Source organism: Blastomyces gilchristii (genome assembly GCF_000003855.2).
Source record: "Blastomyces gilchristii SLH14081 genomic scaffold supercont1.8, whole genome shotgun sequence".
NCBI lineage: Eukaryota > Fungi > Ascomycota > Eurotiomycetes > Onygenales > Ajellomycetaceae > Blastomyces > Blastomyces gilchristii.
In genome coordinates this window covers 1,817,384-1,835,050 of record NW_003101675.1, presented here as the reverse complement: position 1 = coordinate 1,835,050, position 17,667 = coordinate 1,817,384, and the positions used below count along the sequence as shown (strand labels likewise).

The 17,667-nt window shown below is 45.8% G+C and overlaps 7 protein-coding genes across 7 annotated transcripts; 3 read left to right on the top strand and 4 right to left on the bottom strand.

Moving 5' to 3' along the window:
- Nucleotides 1-1,694: 1,694 nt before the first annotated feature.
- Nucleotides 1,695-2,344, bottom strand: BDBG_04947 (uncharacterized protein; the record flags this gene model as incomplete). Its single annotated transcript, XM_031721916.1, has 3 exons — nt 1,695-1,708; nt 1,818-2,069; nt 2,284-2,344. 3 exons carry the CDS (start codon nt 2,342-2,344, stop codon nt 1,695-1,697), a joined length of 327 nt encoding a protein of 108 aa, XP_031578431.1.
- Nucleotides 2,345-3,913: 1,569 nt separating this feature from the next.
- BDBG_17100 (uncharacterized protein) lies at nt 3,914-4,054 on the top strand (the record flags this gene model as incomplete). The annotated part of the gene is made up of 1 exon (XM_031724891.1): nt 3,914-4,054. One exon carries the CDS (start codon nt 3,914-3,916, stop codon nt 4,052-4,054), a length of 141 nt encoding a protein of 46 aa, XP_031578430.1.
- A 604-nt stretch (nt 4,055-4,658) lies between these two features.
- On the top strand, nt 4,659-11,908 carry BDBG_04945 (protein-tyrosine phosphatase). The gene is made up of 4 exons (XM_002625035.2): nt 4,659-5,283; nt 5,357-6,393; nt 6,561-7,715; nt 8,068-11,908. The coding sequence occupies exon 4, from the start codon at nt 8,141-8,143 to the stop codon at nt 10,589-10,591; it is 2,451 nt and encodes an 816-aa protein (XP_002625081.2). The 5' UTR covers nt 4,659-5,283; nt 5,357-6,393; nt 6,561-7,715; nt 8,068-8,140; the 3' UTR covers nt 10,592-11,908.
- BDBG_04946 (uncharacterized protein) lies at nt 6,712-7,367 on the bottom strand (the record flags this gene model as incomplete). The annotated part of the gene is made up of 2 exons (XM_031721915.1): nt 6,712-7,097; nt 7,304-7,367. 2 exons carry the CDS (start codon nt 7,365-7,367, stop codon nt 6,712-6,714), a joined length of 450 nt encoding a protein of 149 aa, XP_031578429.1.
- BDBG_04944 (D-aminopeptidase) lies at nt 11,819-12,905 on the bottom strand. Its single transcript, XM_031721914.1, has 2 exons — nt 12,424-12,905; nt 11,819-12,368 (listed from the first exon to the last, which is right to left on the bottom strand). The coding sequence occupies exons 1-2, from the start codon at nt 12,516-12,518 to the stop codon at nt 12,125-12,127; spliced, it is 339 nt and encodes a 112-aa protein (XP_031578428.1). The 5' UTR covers nt 12,519-12,905; the 3' UTR covers nt 11,819-12,124.
- On the top strand, nt 12,012-14,921 carry BDBG_04943 (S-adenosylmethionine-dependent methyltransferase). The gene is made up of 2 exons (XM_002625033.2): nt 12,012-13,403; nt 13,553-14,921. Exons 1-2 carry the CDS (start codon nt 13,324-13,326, stop codon nt 14,610-14,612), a joined length of 1,140 nt encoding a protein of 379 aa, XP_002625079.1. The 5' UTR covers nt 12,012-13,323; the 3' UTR covers nt 14,613-14,921.
- Nucleotides 14,632-16,541, bottom strand: BDBG_04942 (nicotinamide N-methyltransferase). The gene is made up of 2 exons (XM_002625032.2): nt 15,855-16,541; nt 14,632-15,472 (listed from the first exon to the last, which is right to left on the bottom strand). The coding sequence occupies exons 1-2, from the start codon at nt 16,354-16,356 to the stop codon at nt 14,844-14,846; spliced, it is 1,131 nt and encodes a 376-aa protein (XP_002625078.1). The 5' UTR covers nt 16,357-16,541; the 3' UTR covers nt 14,632-14,843.
- Between the last annotated feature and the right edge of the window lie 1,126 nt (nt 16,542-17,667).

Genomic DNA, 17,667 nt, shown 5'->3' with positions numbered 1-17,667 from the left:
GTTGACCGATACCTATTCCTGAAAATATTTTCTTCCCCTTCGTAAAAAAGGAAAAGGAGAAAAAGCTAAGCTTGTGACGGAGAAAGCCGACGAGTTGCTTGTGGGTTGTCCTGGTCTGATTGACATTTGATACGCCATGACTTTCGCACAATTGGAGGGGTTCGTACGAGTGTAACTCGCCTGATTTGCCAGCCAGTTGTCAACACCCACCACTTACGCCATGCTGCACAGTTTCCAACACAACTAACCTCCTTGAACAAAGTACATACATCTCAGTTCTTGAACTTACGCTCATCGCACATACTCTTCTTCGGCGCCGACGGGAATGCGGCACATATATTTTGTTACGAGCAATGGAAACATATAGGACTTGCTTGCTCGCACGCCCTGATATAGATGGACAATGCATGAATAACTACTACATAAAAATTTAGAAGTACGTTATCTCAGAGTTACTGTTGAACGCACTTGAATTAAACAACCGTCCCGCTTCGAGCTCGTCATCATCCCACCCCTCTCTCCCTCTCGCACCTTATGATTGGCTCTGTTTCGCAATACCCCTCCCTCTGCGAATGCCTTCGAATGAACTCTCACATCATAGCCATATCATTGCCAATCGTCCGAAGGTATGCCAATGGCCAAAACCAACGTGTCCTTAACAGTATAACCGTGGTCCTTTCTGCCACCAGACGTTCCCTTGGGTTATATCAAAGAGGGCTGCGTGCCAGTTTCAGAATACCACCCAGAAGCATAAATCAGAGCCTGCTCAGCACTCATCCCTTGCTACGCTGATATTATTGAACTCCTACCAATGAGAACCTTATTCGCCACTCAGATATAAACTGTGTCTGACTGCACAGGGAATCCACTGTTGATAAGCCAAGTGTAATTAATATTTAATCTGATGGCGCTTTTTCAACATCATTGGCCATGAAGCACACTATTTACAAAGCAACACAGCGAAGTGCTGTATCTCTTAAGTGGTTCAAGGCAGATATCTAAAACCTTGAATAGCAATTTTTCACAAATTCTCACATTCTATTTTTATAGGATAATCTACAGTTGACTCGAAGTTATTGCCATTCAAAATATACTTGCTGCTCTGAAAGAATTGCCTTGTATGCGTCCATGAGTCTTCATTCAAGCGTGCTTGAACCACTTCAACTCACAAGTTCACGAACCATTGACATATGTAGGTTTGCCACTTAACGGTCAATGTCATCTATCTTGGGCTTTGTAGCATTCCTGCTCTACACATGGGGCTTTGGCAGCCATCTAGGCCCAATTTCCACCGCAGTTGCTAAACGTGGGTGTTCTTGAACCTCTACAGCAGTTGATATATTGCTGTTGACCACAGTTCCTTCTGTTCTTCTCTTTTTGCAGCAAATGCTTGATGTGCGGCACCATTTTGGTAACTGCCCAAACTTACTAGAAGCTCCTTCAAAAGTGAGAATATAAGCACGTCCTTTATACACCATGAATGTATCCTCATCTGCTTCGAGCACGAAAACCCTTTGGTCAGGTGGCAAGATACTTTGAGAGCAGTTTCCTATTATGATACCTGCTACTTTACCCCTTTCCATCAGAACCCAAGGACAATGAACCTCATAATTTATTCATTCATTTATTCTACCACCTGTCCTCCTCTTTATTTCTAACTATAGCTCACCTCCACTCTTTACTCCCTGTCAAATTCACCGTATCCTCACTGAAGTAAAATTTAAGAGAGTAACATATGCACGGATCCAGGAAAGGGCATTAACATCTTTAGCACACTGTTAGTTTTTCAACTACGAGCGATATTTAAACAAACTCACTCCCCTTAGTTACGTTCTTCTCGGTCAATTGTTCTCCTTTGCCGTGAGAACTAATATAATCTGGCTCTGCATAAGGACTCCTCGCCCTCACTCGTCCTCCCGTCGTTCGATGCTGTAAGTCTCTCACATCTTCATCCGGATTAGATATGGTGGTATTATTCGGATGGATTTTCCTTTTGAGAAGCACATTTCTTAGCGGTGGTATCGTGCGTTCTTTGATTCTAAAGCTCTGCTCCAAATCTTCACGATGTGCTGGTTTAGTGGATGATGTAAGAGAGCTGGCAAAGTCGGTGCAACGGTGTTAAACAAACTCCCTAAAAGAGTATACAGGTGACGAAGTTTTAAGGTTAATTTGAGATCTATATAGATCCATGTTTATGCCAATTGAGTTGGCAGGTTCCATAGAACCTTAATCATTTAACCGAGCGGCTAAATTTCATATGCCAATCGCAGTAAGCCCAATTACCGCTCTCATGAGCCGCGGGATCCACTCTACTCTCCAAAAGGCTGAACAGTGACAGCGTCATGACATCATGGCTTATTGAATTGGATTTTAAGGGTCAGGGAAATTACGGGAGAATCCGTGTGTAAACTAACTTCCTGAATTTTGCAGAACTATATCGCAGTTTATATTGCCGGGTACGGGCAAATTAGATTGAAACTCAGATGTATATAGATCTTTCCGCCGTGAGCAGACCAGCACTCAGTCCAGCAAAAGCAGCATGTCTCCCCAAGTAATTCACGAAATTAGGTTTGAGCATCACACGGGAAATATAAAATGCGGTCCACTAATTTCAAATTGCAGTAAATATTCATCTATCTAGGTGGGACAGGAAGGAAATCAACCGCAAGCCCTTCTTCCCCTTTCACCTACTCAAGAAACAGTCAGGAGCACTGGAGAACGGCTCTTCCCTGTCTCCCTTCTTGCTATCCGAATCTGAAATCCTTGTAGCAACCAAGAGTTGAGAATCTTTCGACTTTCTTTTTTTGTCTCCCACTTACTTACTCTTACTTCTAAGTTCGGAAAGTATGGAGTATGGATCATACCTAAATTAATTAGTAGCAGAGATGCAAGATACATAAACGCTGATTCACTTTTACAAATTAAGTTGTAGTTTATAATTAGAAAGCGCAATCTCAGCATCAGAATGTATGTTCTTGTAGAGATACGCGTGCACCGCTAATGACAAGTGAAAGAAGAATAAATAGAACAAGCTGATGTTATTTTTCGCTCCCATCCAAACTGTTTAGCTTACAAGCTAGCAACAAGAAACCACGCTCTATTTTTGCCTCTGGATTAGCCACCACGTAACGTTGCGGCATTGCAGCGTATTTTATCAGATCTCTAAATATCTCATCTCCTCCTCACTTAAGATACTTGTTTTGAATCTTAAATTTGGTTTGAGCAGGGCCAGGGCTCCCTGAGAGCTGGAAGTTTGTAAGAGGCAAACTTTTTCATGAGTCGCAGTTGGTTGTTATTAGAATGTCTGGTTTCAGTTGTGACTGAATTTGGGGAACTTGACCGCTTCAACGATACGGAGCATCCTCTCAAATTTTTGATTAGCAGTAAGAATTTTATTAAGGTGTAACTTTGTTACCAGCATAAAGTAATCTCATTCCCTCTTAGCGTTAATCAAAAACTTTTGAGAGGATCCTCCGTATAATGAGGACGAGCGTTTTATTACATTGCTCTTAAAATAGACGTGTCCACTCAACAATTTTTTTTTCTTTTTTTTAAGTTATTTCTTCATTTGTGGGAGTCAGCCCAGGTAGACATCTGTTAACTCAAAAAAAAAAAAAAAAAAAGAAAAAAAAAAAAAAAAGCAAAACTAATAAATATGATCCCAGGTGGATGTTAAGGCCTTTTTTTTTTGTTTTCTTTTTGCTTTTTCTCTCCGCCTAACTATTTGAATCAGAAAAATTTTCAAATCAAGGAAACCTGGAGTGTTTCAGATCTCAAACAGGCTAAGTTTCTCCCAAGTCATGTGCGAGGCGTTGATGATCCCTTCAAAAGTCCAATCAGCAACAGCAGGCGGGGAGGAGGCTTGATTCTATTTTTGGACCTCCCCACCCCTTCCTCTAGGATTATTACGTCAATGCGCTGTTTTGGTATTTACCTCCCTCTTGTAATTTGTGTATTGGGTTTACTAGACGTATATTTGCGGCTGGTGATGGGCGAACTCCTCCACCTTGAGGCAGCTGGGCATTCCGGAAACAAACAATTCGAGGTGAAATGATGAAGACTGTGCTATCCTGTTGCGTCACGCAGTTTTCTATACGGATGTATGCAGAAGAGGATCGTAATGAATACTATTTTCATTATTTTCTAATTATATCTCTGTAGTACCTAGTTACTGTAATGTTTAGTGAATATCAACACGAGAGAAGATGCTAGCCAAGAATATCAATTCCTTCCTTCAGAATTCTATGGTTTCTCTCCATTCCTACATATGGACATGTAGAATATGGCAGATAAACCGCCAATGCACGCAGGCTCTAAAATCTTCCTCATTAGCCCTTCGGGCAAATGACCAAGCTTTCCCGTTTTCCCCCCCTTTCAGCTCTCTTGAAACATGGATCAGGCACTATATGAGACACAGCTAACATAATTTTCGGCTAGAAGTTCATGTCGTGCTTCTTTCCAGGCAATATTAAGAGGGAAGGAGACAGAGGGTAACCAACTCAGGACCCTGGTACAGGATTAATTAGAGTTAATTGAGTTATACGGTTTTGTTTTTAAACCGCTGAAGCAGTCAATACTACCTTAAATAAGAATTTGCGTTCCCAATAAAATGCTGAAGAAAACAATTAAAGAGAGCACCTCAGTATACTTACTTTTCGTCTTCATTATTGAGCAGTGCTGTGATGTTTTTGGTAATACTGATGAAGCTCCAGTTTCAACACGAGTCTCTCAATTCTTTACCCAGCAGTAATTGAGAATGCTGGGATCAAAATGCCTTCTTCTGGCAGTGTGCACGCGTAATCTGTCCATCTGAACACCCACTTCTTGTCAGCAGCACACACCGATTTGATGACTGCGGCGCTTCTAGGACTTTAACCAGGAAAAACTTCATTCAATAAACCCGGTCGGTCTAGGCTTTTCCAACAGTTGACTGAGATCGCAATTAACTCAATCTCATAATACTTCAGAATATTCTGAAGGGATTTTGTGACATTCGAAGTTAATTTGTAGAGTATCCATCCAGCTTGGCTCATTTGAGCTTTGGGGAAACCTGGACCGTACCGGACGACAGGGAGCTATCCATTATTAGCTAAAGATCAGATTGCAATGAGGCATGATCCGAAACAATAATGCGCATGTCGATCAAACAGCCCCTTCCTGGTTCTTATTATGATCAGCGTAGCAAACAGGGAAACGGAAGAGAAAATCGTGGAAAGTTGGGAGGTAAAGGAGCAGCTTAACGTCATCGTAACTACCAATGTACAGCCTAGTCTATACAAGGAGGTGAGCATATCTCGGTATTATATGATTTTGATATTGACGTGATGTTCATTGACGTTTTGTTCATGTTCCGTAGAAGAAAGGGGGGTTGGTTAGGAAAACAAAACCCACGGTTTTAAATGCCTTGTGGGTGGGTGCACGTTCTCAAGGCCGTTTTCATTCACCCTCCCTTACCGGCGGTCAAATCTGGAATGTGGCAAGGCTGATCCGAGAAAACGGTCAGAGCACAATAATAATAATAGTTAGTTGGGAAAAGAAATACAGAAGCGCACCTAACGCTTTTCTGAAACATGAAACCGAAACACAACAATCATTTGCTGAGCGTGTTTTCTTGCGTGCTTTGAACCATTATTCCCTCTTCGGCTCTCAATCACAGACGCTTGCTGTTCGGGTTGCAGCTCCTACGAATCGTTTCGCAGGACGTTAACCGACTCTCAGGTAGGCTAGAAATGCTTGAAAGGAAACAATATGAGAGCACTGCTGGTCGTTTCGTGTAGGAGGCGCACAATCAATTTTCATCTGAGTGACAATGCAAATAGAGCATATATGTCCTTGAAGAGTGGGGGGGACAGGAAGGGTAAAGGGAAAGATCGGTTTTCTTCCTCTCTCTTTTTTTCCATTCCATTCTTCTCTTTTCTATGCTTAATGGGCACTAGTAGTGACCGCGGATCCCAAAGGGTGCTCATCCCATTCCATGCGCAAGCGTTTTCTAGAATTTTGTGATGACGGCAAGAGTCGTTACGCACACGTTGCGATGCGAGGGGAGTCTGGGATATGAAATAACCCAAACCCAAATATATCCCTGAACCACTAATGCCAGTCTCGTGCAGGCTGGGATGGCTAAATATAGAGCAGTTATGGTTGCAATCAACGAGGCCAAGGCTTCCAAGGGTGGTTGGATGGCTTTCGGGGCAGGTGGATAGTGAGTGATGATTGGCCGCAGCAGGAATCGTTCCGGCGGCTACAGCCGACAGGACAGGCCAATGGAATGTGTCCGACGAGGTCCAGCGAAGCAGCACGAATGGTCAACGGCAACAGGCGTTAGACAAGTGAATCTCTGTTGTATAAGCATGACTCTGTCTCTGCTGCCTCAGGTCCCTGGGTAAACGTGTAGTAAGTAATAATCATATTCTGGAGGAGAAGAATTCGTTCTGGTGACGAGCTTTTGACGCTGGCCCTGTCCCTGGAGCTGGAGGATGGATGGGCTTAAAATAGCTGCACCCAACCACCAGATAGCTAGGGCAGCCCTGCTGTAATTTACGCCGAGCTGACAATACCAGATCCGGGCCTTGAGTACTCCACCGACCCGACCGCACCCTTGTCCAGCTGTCCCTTCGACCTCCTTTGGCCCTGGAACTCCCGCCCAGAGGCTAGAGAGCAAACGTAACGGGCTGTGGACTTGTGGTTGGCTCCCTGCAGCGCGACCTAGCGCTAAGACCCTGGCCTGCTCATCCTGGCTGGCTCGCGTCTCGCATGTCTTGTCATATCGTGTATTATTGTATGGTATGGTATCCGTGTTTGTTTGTGTTCTGTAACGTCCGATGCGGCTGCTTGCTCTGCTCCATCTCTCGTCTCCCTCAACTTATCCTCCTCCTCCTCCTCCTCCTCTTCTTCTTCGTCGTCTCTCCTCTCCTCTCTTCTTCTCCACAACGTCGTCATCATTATCACCTCCTTCCTCCCCTTCAAACTTCTATACTCCTTTTCTCTTCTCTTCTTCTCGTCTCCTCTTCTCCCAGACACTGGCTGTTTGGCCTCCTGTATTGCCCTTCCCCCTCCATCCCACTCCTGCACACTCTGGTTCCAAGCATCCATCCAGTCTAGAAATACCCCCTTCCTCTAGGCTTGCAAACTTGCTTACTGGCCAACCCCTTTTGATCCCCCTCTCCTGATTCCAGATTGTCTGGTGTCTCTCCTGTCGGCACTCCACTGCCCATTCTCTGCTGCTACTCTCTTCACTTCTTCTACTTTCCTTTCATTTCATTTCATCCCATCCACCTTGACGAGGTTACACTATTTCACTTACGCACTTTCGAGTCTTTCCCGGGTGGAAACGACTTGTCCCACGGCTCATCGCGAGCCCCAGCCATTCGGCCATTCAGCCATCTATCCAGCCATTCGACCCTCCCGATCCACATCCCCTAATTTCCCTAACAAAGGGTTTCGCCCTTGACCGACTATCCACCTCCATTTCGAAGCGGGCGCCCTCCCGGAAAGTCGTTTATTATACGATTGTTATTGAAGAAACCCAAGGGCAAACACTTTAACGATAAGTACCACGCATTGACAGCCCAATATAACGCATAACCTAATGGCATATCTGGAACCGTTGCTGGTCTGAGATATAAGTTTATTGCGACTTGGCTGTTGGGGCCAAGAGTGTTTTGCTGGGCCTTCTTTTTGCCCTTGTTTCTGTTAAGATACTAAGAATATCCACCGTAAGTCAAGGTCAATACTTATTCTCTGCCATTGTCGTTTTGTGGCATGTTTTGGCGTTGCCCTACCCCCGCCTATTGTCTTTGGCGCCCTCTGCGCCATGATTCACCTTGATTCTCCCGCTTTTGTTTAAACGGTTTCCGTGGTGATCAAGGGTTGTATCATTTACCATGTCATGCTGGCCTCAAGTGACTTTGCATGTCTCTTTTATCCCTCATTCCTCCCCCTCTCCTTTTACCAACATAACTTATTTCTTGCCGCGATGGTCTCAGCTGTCGAACCCATCGACTCAACTGCCATGATATCTTGGACTCAGTATACCAAGACTGTCAATGCTAACAGATGCCTAAAAAGATCGTTTGCGCAGGTGGCAGGTCCAAAAGCCCTTTATTTCCAGGACGTCCAATGTGGCATCCATAATACGGCAATGTCGTTAGAGATGCTGAATGAGCACAGCAACTGCCCACAGATTGGTTCAACGAAACGCAGATCTAGTTCTCTCTCGCGGTCGGACATACCCGCCCAGCCAGCCTCTCCCTCGCTCTCTTCGTCGTTTCCCTCTTTCATGTCTACAATTGCTGCTGCAACTGCTGTTGCGGATGGGTCGAGTTATTATTACAATGAGGGAAGAGAAAAGAAGCGCTTGGGACCAAGGATAATCATGGATGCGGGCGGCTCAACGACGGCACCGTCAATTGCATCCGCCTCAGCCACTTCCACTGCCCCCGTCAAGGCTACAGCGGTAGGGTATGGTCTAAGCCGTCCACGGACCGCTGGCTCAACAGCACTTAATCCTCCCCAGATACCCTACCAATATCTACCACGCGAAAACCTGTCCATTGCATCCGGATCGACAGACTCTTCCCCCACCACTACTATCTCCACTTTTGATTCCCCTGTCGTCCAGGACGCTTCTCCAAGCTCTTCACCGGAGTCCCCTTCCTCTGTTACGCCTCTTCCATCGCTTAAACCCATGACACGTATTACGAATGGCGATCGACTGGCTGCCCAGTTAAGCGCTGAGTCGTGTTTCAGACCGAACCAACCCTTCTCTACTCAACATCATCCTCAGCCGGAGTCTCCAACACGCAGAGCTCGAAATTTGAAGAATTTATCGCTTAAATTACCCCCGACTGCGTCCTCTCGTCAAGCCATAGCTACAGCCCCCATCAGAAACAACACGCCTAATATCTCAGCGCCCGCATCTCCCATACAATCTAGTACCAGGTGTTTACGTCGCAAACCTCCAAATCTTACGATACAAACTGACCGATCCTTTTCTTCTAATATTTCAGAGGTTGTTCCTCCTACTCCAAATACCCGACCCACCCTTCGACATATCGAGTCGTCACCGTCACTCAACTCCATATTCTCTCCAACAGCGCCAAGTAAACCTTCTCTTGCGCTTCCGGGTTCATTTTTCCAGTCTTCGAAACGGCCCATGCCAGGCGCTTGGGAAGATCGCGTTTCACTGGATCGACCATCCCCTTCTGCACAACACATATTTTCCAGTAGGGAAGCTTTGCATGAGCTTGTTGAGGAAGAGGATAACCTAGCTTCACGTGAATCGCAGAAGGGTAGCGATAAGGGTTATCCGGATGGACCTATTTTAATATATGACACCGGCCTCTACCTCTACCTGGAGCCAAGCTGCGAGGAAGCTTCAAAATTTGATGTCGTTATAAATGTCGCCAAGGAGGTTACAAACCCGTTCACAAACGCAGAACTGAAACAGGATACTGTCGTCTCGGTATGGAAGGCTACATTACCTGATGCGCAGCGACAATCCGTGGCGGAACCTGATACTGCCCTGTCAGAAATTTCTTTCAAGTCTGCTTTCGAACATCAGCCCATAGGGACGGAGTCGCCGGCAAGCCCAAGGCGTCGCCCATCTGAGCCAGAGTACATACATGTACCATGGGATCACAACTCTGAAATTCTCGACGACTTATATCCTCTTTGCGAGGTGATCGATAACAGGATTTCGCAAGGGAAAAAAGTCTTGATCCATTGCCAACTTGGCGTCAGCAGATCCGCGTCGCTGGTCATCGCATATGGTCTGTTTAAAAATCCCGATAAAGACTTCAATGCGATGTACAGCATTGTAAAGGGTAGGAGTTGTTGGGTTGGGCCGAATATGAGTTTGATTTATCAACTGACTGATTTCCGGACACGGGTTCAGCAACGGGGCCCTTCCCGATCTCCTCCGGCTGAATGGTTTGATGGATCCCTAGATGCGAAAGCATCTACCACCCAACCAGAAGCTCAAGGGAATTCTTCTTTAATTTCAAAACCCCCACGACCCCCAGTCCCTCTCTTCGACGCAGTCGTCAGCAATTCAAAAAACTCAACGACATACCCATTCACCAACCCCTTTAGCTGGACAGGCTCACACACATCATCTTCAAACTCAACATCATCCGCATCGGCAATTACGAGCCAACAGCGTCGAAACGTCTCCCCACGCCCCCTACCTCTCCGCGAACAGTACCAGACAATCCACTCCCTCCGTCGTCCTCGTCAGGACAACTCCATCCCGTCCCACCGAACCTTATCTCGAACCTCCGTCCACCAAATGGACCTTGTCATGCAAGACGTTCCCGCAACGCCATCCATACTCTCACCCCGCGCCGCTGAGTTCTGGACAACCCCATTCTCCCACACCCGCACCGCCGCGGGTGATCTCGCCTGTCGTCTCGACAGTACCAACAAGAATGATTCCAATCCTAGTGGCAGTGGCAATCGTGTGTCGATAGAGGTTATGTCCCCTGTCGTTCGCGCCTGTCACTCACCACCTCCAAACGCTGCGGATCCGCGGTCACCACCGCAACAACGGCGGGAACCAGTTATTATGAGAAATATTGATGAATTTCTTTGATACCATTTTTTTTTTGTTCTGTTTGTTTTTCCTTTAGCTTTTGTTGACTTTCTTATTATTGCTGCAGTTTGCATGTTGAGCGGTGCCGACAAAAAGGGGAGGAGAGGATGTAATGAGAGATTTGAGATATTCGGGGGATGAGGGCAAAGAAAGTAGCTGGGAAACCCCCCCCACCGGCCCCCCGCCCCCCTCCCCCACGCCCTCTCATTTCTATTTCCTTCTCGTCTTCCTTTTCGTTTGCCCTTTTTTCTTAATTCTTCCGTGATAATTTGTTGTTGGGCAGCTGGAAAACACGCCCGCAAAGCGAGGGACGGCGTTCTTGGTGAGATCACAATAATCTGGGTCTTTTTTTTAATTTTATTTTTCCGTTTTTGGCCTTTCTCTCTTTTTTGTGTGCTGTATGGTGCATTATAAGGGAAAATCCATAAATTATTATTATATAATTTTGGCGGAGGTAAAGAAAAAGGGGGGGAAGGTTTTTTTTCTCTCTTTTATCTTTGCATCGCTCTTTCCTTTTTCTTTTCTTTTCTTTTCTTCTCTTCTCTTTTCCTTTCTTTCTTTTCCTTTTCTTTTTGTTCTTATTATTTTCACCTTCCCCCTCTTGTTTTGGCTGTTGGTTGATATGAAATGAAATGAAATGAATGATTTAATCTCTTTTTTCTCTTTTTTACAAAAGAACCACTCACTTTTGAGCTGAAATGAGATATGATTATGACTTAAAATGGGATTAAAGTCAGTGAGATATAGCACAGGTATTAATATTATATAGTCTTTTATAAAAAAAAAAGAAAGTCCACCTTCTCTTTGATTTTTACATTTTCTGAAGGGTGTCTAGCAGCAGGCTTTGGTGTTTGCTTTGTTCTTTTTTTACACTCAATGTCAGTTTACTGCTATTTATGAGTTTGATGTTTCATCTCAAAGTCTTCTTTCTAAGAATTTTGTTGTGCAATAGTTTTCTTTTTGATATCTTGTTTCTTTGTCAAAATGAAAATCAAGGTATTAACTAGAATAAAGAAAATAATATGTGAAGAGTCTGCTTAGCTTTAATAGATGTTAAATATAAAAGAGAGAGCTAAGTTTCAGAATGAGAATATAAGAATGTTTCTTGGAAAGACTCATGTTCATTTCACAAATGCATGACTTCTTTTTGGAAATGCTTTGTTTCATTGAGAGTGTACTCTGATATTTCATGTGTTTGAGAAGTGAATATGAGAATGTTTCAAACCTCTTTTTTATGTCAGGACTGGTGAAGAATGAGAATAATAAATGTAATTAAACATGTTTCAGAGCTAGTTTCCAAGAAATATGACAGATTAGTCAAGGGTTTGAAATCAACTTGAGTACCTCTTTTATGAATTTATTGCTCTGTGCAATTGGGTGATCTATGATAATGAGGGGAAAGGAGTGAAAAAGAGGTAGGTATTGAGGGAGTGGAACCTGAACCAAAACAAACCTACCTCTGAGACTACAAAACCAAGTAGAATGCCCTGCAATACAATTCTACACAAAGGATTAATTAAGCCAATCAATCCTCTACAGATATTTCCCCACAACCTCCTTGAGCACCTCATGATCCAACAACGCCTTAACCTTCAATCCGCCAGGCCCTTCCATATCCTCCGAGCTCACCAGGGCATTATAGATGGCCTCCTCCGTCGCGTCCGCCGCAGCTTCAAACAGCGCATTGATGGACGTATCCTGCACGGCACGCACTTTCTGCTCCACATTGACCGTCCCGATAAATTCCGGCTCATTACGGCTGACCTTCTCCGCCGTGCTAAAGGCGACGAAGATGTCGCCAGAGCTGTTGGAGCCCCCAGCTGCCCACGCACGATAGTCCTACCGTCGCGCGCTTGGCTAGGCGTTCGAGCTGGACGGGGTGGGTGTAAGGGTGCATATGTGGCGAGGACGACGATGATGCTGCCATCTTTCGTCGCCATATTTTCTTCTCTTCTTCTTTTCTTCTTCTTCTTCTTCTTCTTCTTCTTCTTCTTCTTCTTGCGCGGCCGCGAATGCTGCGGGTGATGGTGCAGCTACTACCTTCCGCTCCTCAATGATCCTACCCAGCGGCACCCCGCCAACATTAACTCCCCCTGCGAGCGGGGGAGGAGCATATCATATCATGAACCCGTTAGAGGCAGAGTACTATTCATTCCACCCAATGACCAGGGTTCGGGTGTCGTACGCGGAGAAATTAATTGCATTTCGTAGACATCCACGGAAATAGATCAGTGTGCTCCATTATAAAAGGAGACTTATTAAGAAGATGACCAGAAGAGTCTCAGATGGTTCAATAGTGGATCGAAGTTATGTACGGAGTACTCCGTACTGTATAAATTATTTATATTCCATTTGGGCTGCCATCGCGTGGAGAGATGTCGAATCATGCCTAGCAGGCTTGGCGACAGGCTGACTTCTCATGGGGTGGAGAGGGGTATGAAAGCCTATAACTAGTAGCTACAGGTGGTGATAGCCAGCCTAGACTCCAGCTAAGGGATAGCTAAGAACTCAGTAAGAAACGTACTAAACCCCACTAAACCGCGCCCCGAAGACCCGGCCCTATAGGCTATAGAAGACAGCATGTCCCCGAAAGCTAAACACAGAAAAAGCTAGCTCCAATCCCGGCAAGTGGCGGGGTGAAATTATGACGAGATGTCTTTAAATTCCCGAAGAAGCAAGCTTGTCACTCTCGACAAAACGCGGTAATCAATATATATCTAATATTTATCACAATGTCCACTCTCACTCATGCTGAAGGTGTAGATGGACATCCACCACACCTAGAACCAAGCCAATTAGGCACGAAGGAATAGTAAGTGGGCTAGCAAAGTTTTTTATTTTTTACCCCTCAATCAACGTTGTCCCGCGCCAAAGCGTATGCCGGTATCCTAAAGAAATTTTTCATACAACGGAGAAAATAGCTGACCCCGACTAAAATTTCCTTAATATGTGAGAAACTAGCTGGGAATCATTCTACGATAACTCTCTATCTCACCTATCTTCGAAGCAACGGGCGCGGGCGCGGGCGCGCAAGGGTCAAAGTCGTACCAAAGACGAGAGTGAAGCCGATGATAGAAACGAGGAGGAAGACGAAAAAGGTGCCGATGATGATGAGTACAACGGCGATGAAGACGGAGACGACGACCCTGGCACATCCTGGTTCATAGAACACAACGCGCCCGAAAAAGTCATGAGATTCCTCACCTCCGAATCCTTCCCGCTTGCACCCTGTAACACTACTCCGAGTACACAGACACAACGGCAATCACAATCGCAATCGCAATCGCAACCACAATCGCAACCACAACCACAACCCAACATCCTCGACCTTGGAACGGGGAACGGCAGCATGCTTGCCCTCCTCCGCGACGAGGGGGGTTTCACGGGGGGCCAGATGGTCGGAGTCGACTATTCTCCCAAGAGCATCGAGTTGGCGAGACGGTTGCATCACCATCGTCATGACTCCTCCTCAACGCGGGACGGTGGGGCGGACACTGCTGCTAGAACTACTACTAGTGGTACCCCGGCAATCCGCTTCGAGGTGTGGGATGTCTTTGACAAGCGAGCTGTGGAGGAATTGGATTGGTTCCCGGCTGCTCAGGGCGGGTTTGACATCGTGCTAGATAAGGGGACGTTTGATGCCATTTCGCTTTCTGCGGAGGAGGTTGTGGTGGATGTCGGGGGTGCAGCGAGGGTAGGGGGAGCATACAGGGGAGTAGGAGGAGAGGAAAATGTGGATATGAAGGGGTCGCGCGTGGTGCAGAGGAGGGTGTGTGAGCGGTATCCCGGCATTGTGAAGGGGTTGGTACGCAAGGACGGGTTTCTGGTTGTTACGAGCTGTAATTGGACGGAGGAGGAGTTGATTAGGTGGTTTACGAGGAGGGAGGTGGGGGAAGGGGAAGCGGAGGAAGGGGGTAGGCTGGTGGTATGGGACCGTGTTGATTATCCGAAGTTTCGGTTTGGAGGGCAGGAGGGCCAGGGGGTGTGTACTATTTGTTTTAGAAGGGTGAGTGGGAGCTAAAATGGGGGCGGTGTCCTGGGTTAAAAGCTATGATGGGGTGATGAGTTATGAAAATAGAGTATAGAATAAAAAAAAAAAAATCATTTTCGATATCAGCGTCATGAAAACGACCAGTTTGCCTGGGGTTCAATTGTAACTCTCTGCTATTCTGGAGCCCTAGTATAAAATTCATCACAACCATCACATATAAAAAGACATGTAAAATCTACATCCCAAATGACGGTTACTATTTCACCCCTTTCTCAAGAACGCAACAACGCACCATCTCGCCCTGTTTTCCGGGCCCTCTTCCGGACGTACAGACATCCACTCCCTCGTAACCTCCCCTTCCTCACTCGTCGCATTGACGTCTCGTTCCCATATCTTCTCCACAACTAAACCCATAGCCACTGCCGTCTCAAAGAATGATGCCACAATCTCTCTTCCAGTATGGAATCCCGCAACTACCCAAGCTACGGCCCCATTTACATCTGGCGACGACGACGGTGATGATGATGGTGATGATGCTGGTGGTGCGAGAAACCACAATAAACTCCGTACAAGATTCTCATGTTGATCTCTCATCCACAGACAATCCGCCGCAATGATCCTGGTAAATGAGGCTTGATTCTCCACGGTGAATTTCAAAGCGGTCTGTTTCTGGGGAGCTTGTGCCTTGTTTTCCTGGGAAGATGCTTCATCGAGACCCAACACACCCCATTCGTGCGGCTGTATGGATATTCTAGACTGGAGATGTTCGGGAATATTATTAGTGACGTTTGCCTGGATGGCGCCGTACAGGGCAGGAGAGGACGGATGGTCTGTTATCGTAACCTGGGCAGCACCGGCGAGCGCGCTTACGAGTGACGGGAGGGCCGCGCCTGGTATTGCATGGTGTATGTTGGTTTTTCAGTTGGGGCTTTGGAAATAGTTGTTTTATTCGGGTATAATTCAAAGGGGGGAAAGCGAAAGGGGCACGCAAATTTTGAATATAGGTGTAGGACTGGACTTTGCTTCTCCTTTTCCAATATTGGTTTCTTGCACCAGATTAAAAGAGGAGAAGAAAATTGTACGCAGTTGAATTTATATATAAGTAGATATATAAACTTGGAAGTACTGAGAACAGCAGAACGGATGAAAGCGAAGAAAATACAAGTTTCGAAAAAAATCATTCTTGACTCTCGAAAACCTCCCCTTTCTTTACCCCTGAACCCAGGGGATACGGAATAAAAAAACTACAAAAACTCAAGAAAGGCAGCTTACCTGCACCAAGCTCCAAAACCTTCTCACCCCGTACATCCCAAATCAAATCTTTCTCCTTCCCCTCCTCTTCTCCCACCCCATTTCCTCCAGCCATTTCCTCCACTGCGCGCTCAATCCCTTCAGCAACAACTAAGCTGCCACCCCACAAATAATGCGCGAAGAGTCGCCTTCCCTCCTCAACACCTTCTGCTCCCTTGTCAAGCTTTTCCTCCTCCCCACCCCCTTCTATCTTGGGGTAATCGGGAACCATAACCGTCAGATCACCCCATGCGCCTGAAGTGTATAGAACGGTCTGGCCGGGTTCCCCTAGACATGATGGCGCCTCGTCCGGGTAGAGGTGTGGGAGGAAGCTTGTTAGAAGGTCTTCGACGTCATCGGTGGAGGTGGAGGTGGAGGAAGGGGATGAGGGGGACGGGATCTGGGTAGTAGTTGAGGGGTGGGAGGGGGGTTCATGACCATGATCATGGTGGTGGTGTAGAAGTTTTACGCGAGATGGGAGCATCGCGGGGTGTTTTTGGTTTTTTAATCAAAGGTAATATTTGTGCGGGGGACATTTGCAGTGGAGAGACACTAGAATCTTCTAGTTGGGTAACATGATTGCTCGTACACCAGAGGGAGAAGAAAAGAAGAAGGGGGATATAGAAAGGGAATGGGTGGTGTGTTGTATGTAGTCAGGGGAAGGGGAAAAAAAAAAAAAAAAAAAAAAAAAAAAAAAAAAAAAATTCAGGAGGTGAGAACGGGAAGGAAGCCTTATCTGATGCGATGACGTTTATCTTATGACATGCAAACATACAAACAGCAAGCTGAAGAAGGTATATACGGAGTACATATTTAATGTATCTCCGTGGCCAGTTATTATTAAACCCCCTTCTACATCGTCCAAAAAAAACAACAATAATGATTAATTTACATATTATGTCACTTAATACAAGTGAGACCGAAACATCTTCCGCCCATATCAGGTATCAGGAGAGGAGGCGGAGGAGGGGAGAGAACTGGAGGAGACAAAACGAGCCACCAGCAGTTAACTAAGCAATGATTTTCGAAACCCCAATATCGTCAAGTTGCCTGAAGAAAAACTGTTTGAGGATGAAGACCCCAAATTACATACGCCCGCCATCTCCGGTTGCAAGGATGACAATACATATATTGAACTCAACCGGCTTCTTTTTATGTAGGCATCCACTCATCGACACACACAACGCACTCAACAACACACTCCCATAAATAGCCCCCGCTCTCACTCAGCCCTGAGTACTCGACTTGAATGCTAGCGTCGCTATTACATAGTGAAAATTTGTAGTGTTTTCACGTGCGAAATGTGGATTGGAGAGGTGGATTGTATGGATTATATATATATAGTAAACGGAGCAGGGCTGGTGTGCTGTATGTAGTCTGTACATCGTTAACAAACGATTGGATAATAAGAAGAAGAATGGGAGCTAACTTGAAGTTCCCTTGCTAATCCTATGCGAGTATGGAGATCTCCAAGGCTATATAATAACCCCGCTATATAGTCGCCCATCCCTTCTTACAGCGTCGCAGATAGAAGTTAGAAGTAAAATACAGCAAAGAGTCCCGCCAGGGAGAGTGTTTATCTATTTCCCGCTCTCTACAGCAATATATCTATACATTTAGATATACTAGTTAATTCCATCGATTCAACAAAACCTCCCCAAAGCAATATACGCCTATCGCCAAACCCTCGCCCCTGTTCAGATCAGATCTACAAAACCAGGATCAAATGCAGAAACGAAATGACCCCTAATCCAAAATCATCACAACTCCCGCTCCTCACATACTCTACTACTAC

Bases quoted from the DNA above. Each gene is read 5' to 3' on its own strand.
- BDBG_04945 (XM_002625035.2), top strand. From the start codon at position 8,141: ATGTCGTTAGAGATGCTGAATGAGCACAGCAACTGCCCACAGATTGGT.
- BDBG_04944 (XM_031721914.1), bottom strand. From the start codon at position 12,518: ATGGCAGCATCATCGTCGTCCTCGCCACATATGCACCCTTACACCCAC. The intron at 12,369-12,423 runs GTGCGTGGGCAG...CGTCGCCTTTAG, and splicing joins CGCGCGACGGTAGGACTATC to CACGGCGGAGAAGGTCAGCC.
- BDBG_04943 (XM_002625033.2), top strand. From the start codon at position 13,324: ATGTCCACTCTCACTCATGCTGAAGGTGTAGATGGACATCCACCACAC. The intron at 13,404-13,552 runs GTAAGTGGGCTA...GTGAGAAACTAG, and splicing joins CAATTAGGCACGAAGGAATA to CTGGGAATCATTCTACGATA.
- BDBG_04942 (XM_002625032.2), bottom strand. From the start codon at position 16,356: ATGCTCCCATCTCGCGTAAAACTTCTACACCACCACCATGATCATGGT. The intron at 15,473-15,854 runs GTAAGCTGCCTT...ATGCAATACCAG, and splicing joins GGTTTTGGAGCTTGGTGCAG to GCGCGGCCCTCCCGTCACTC.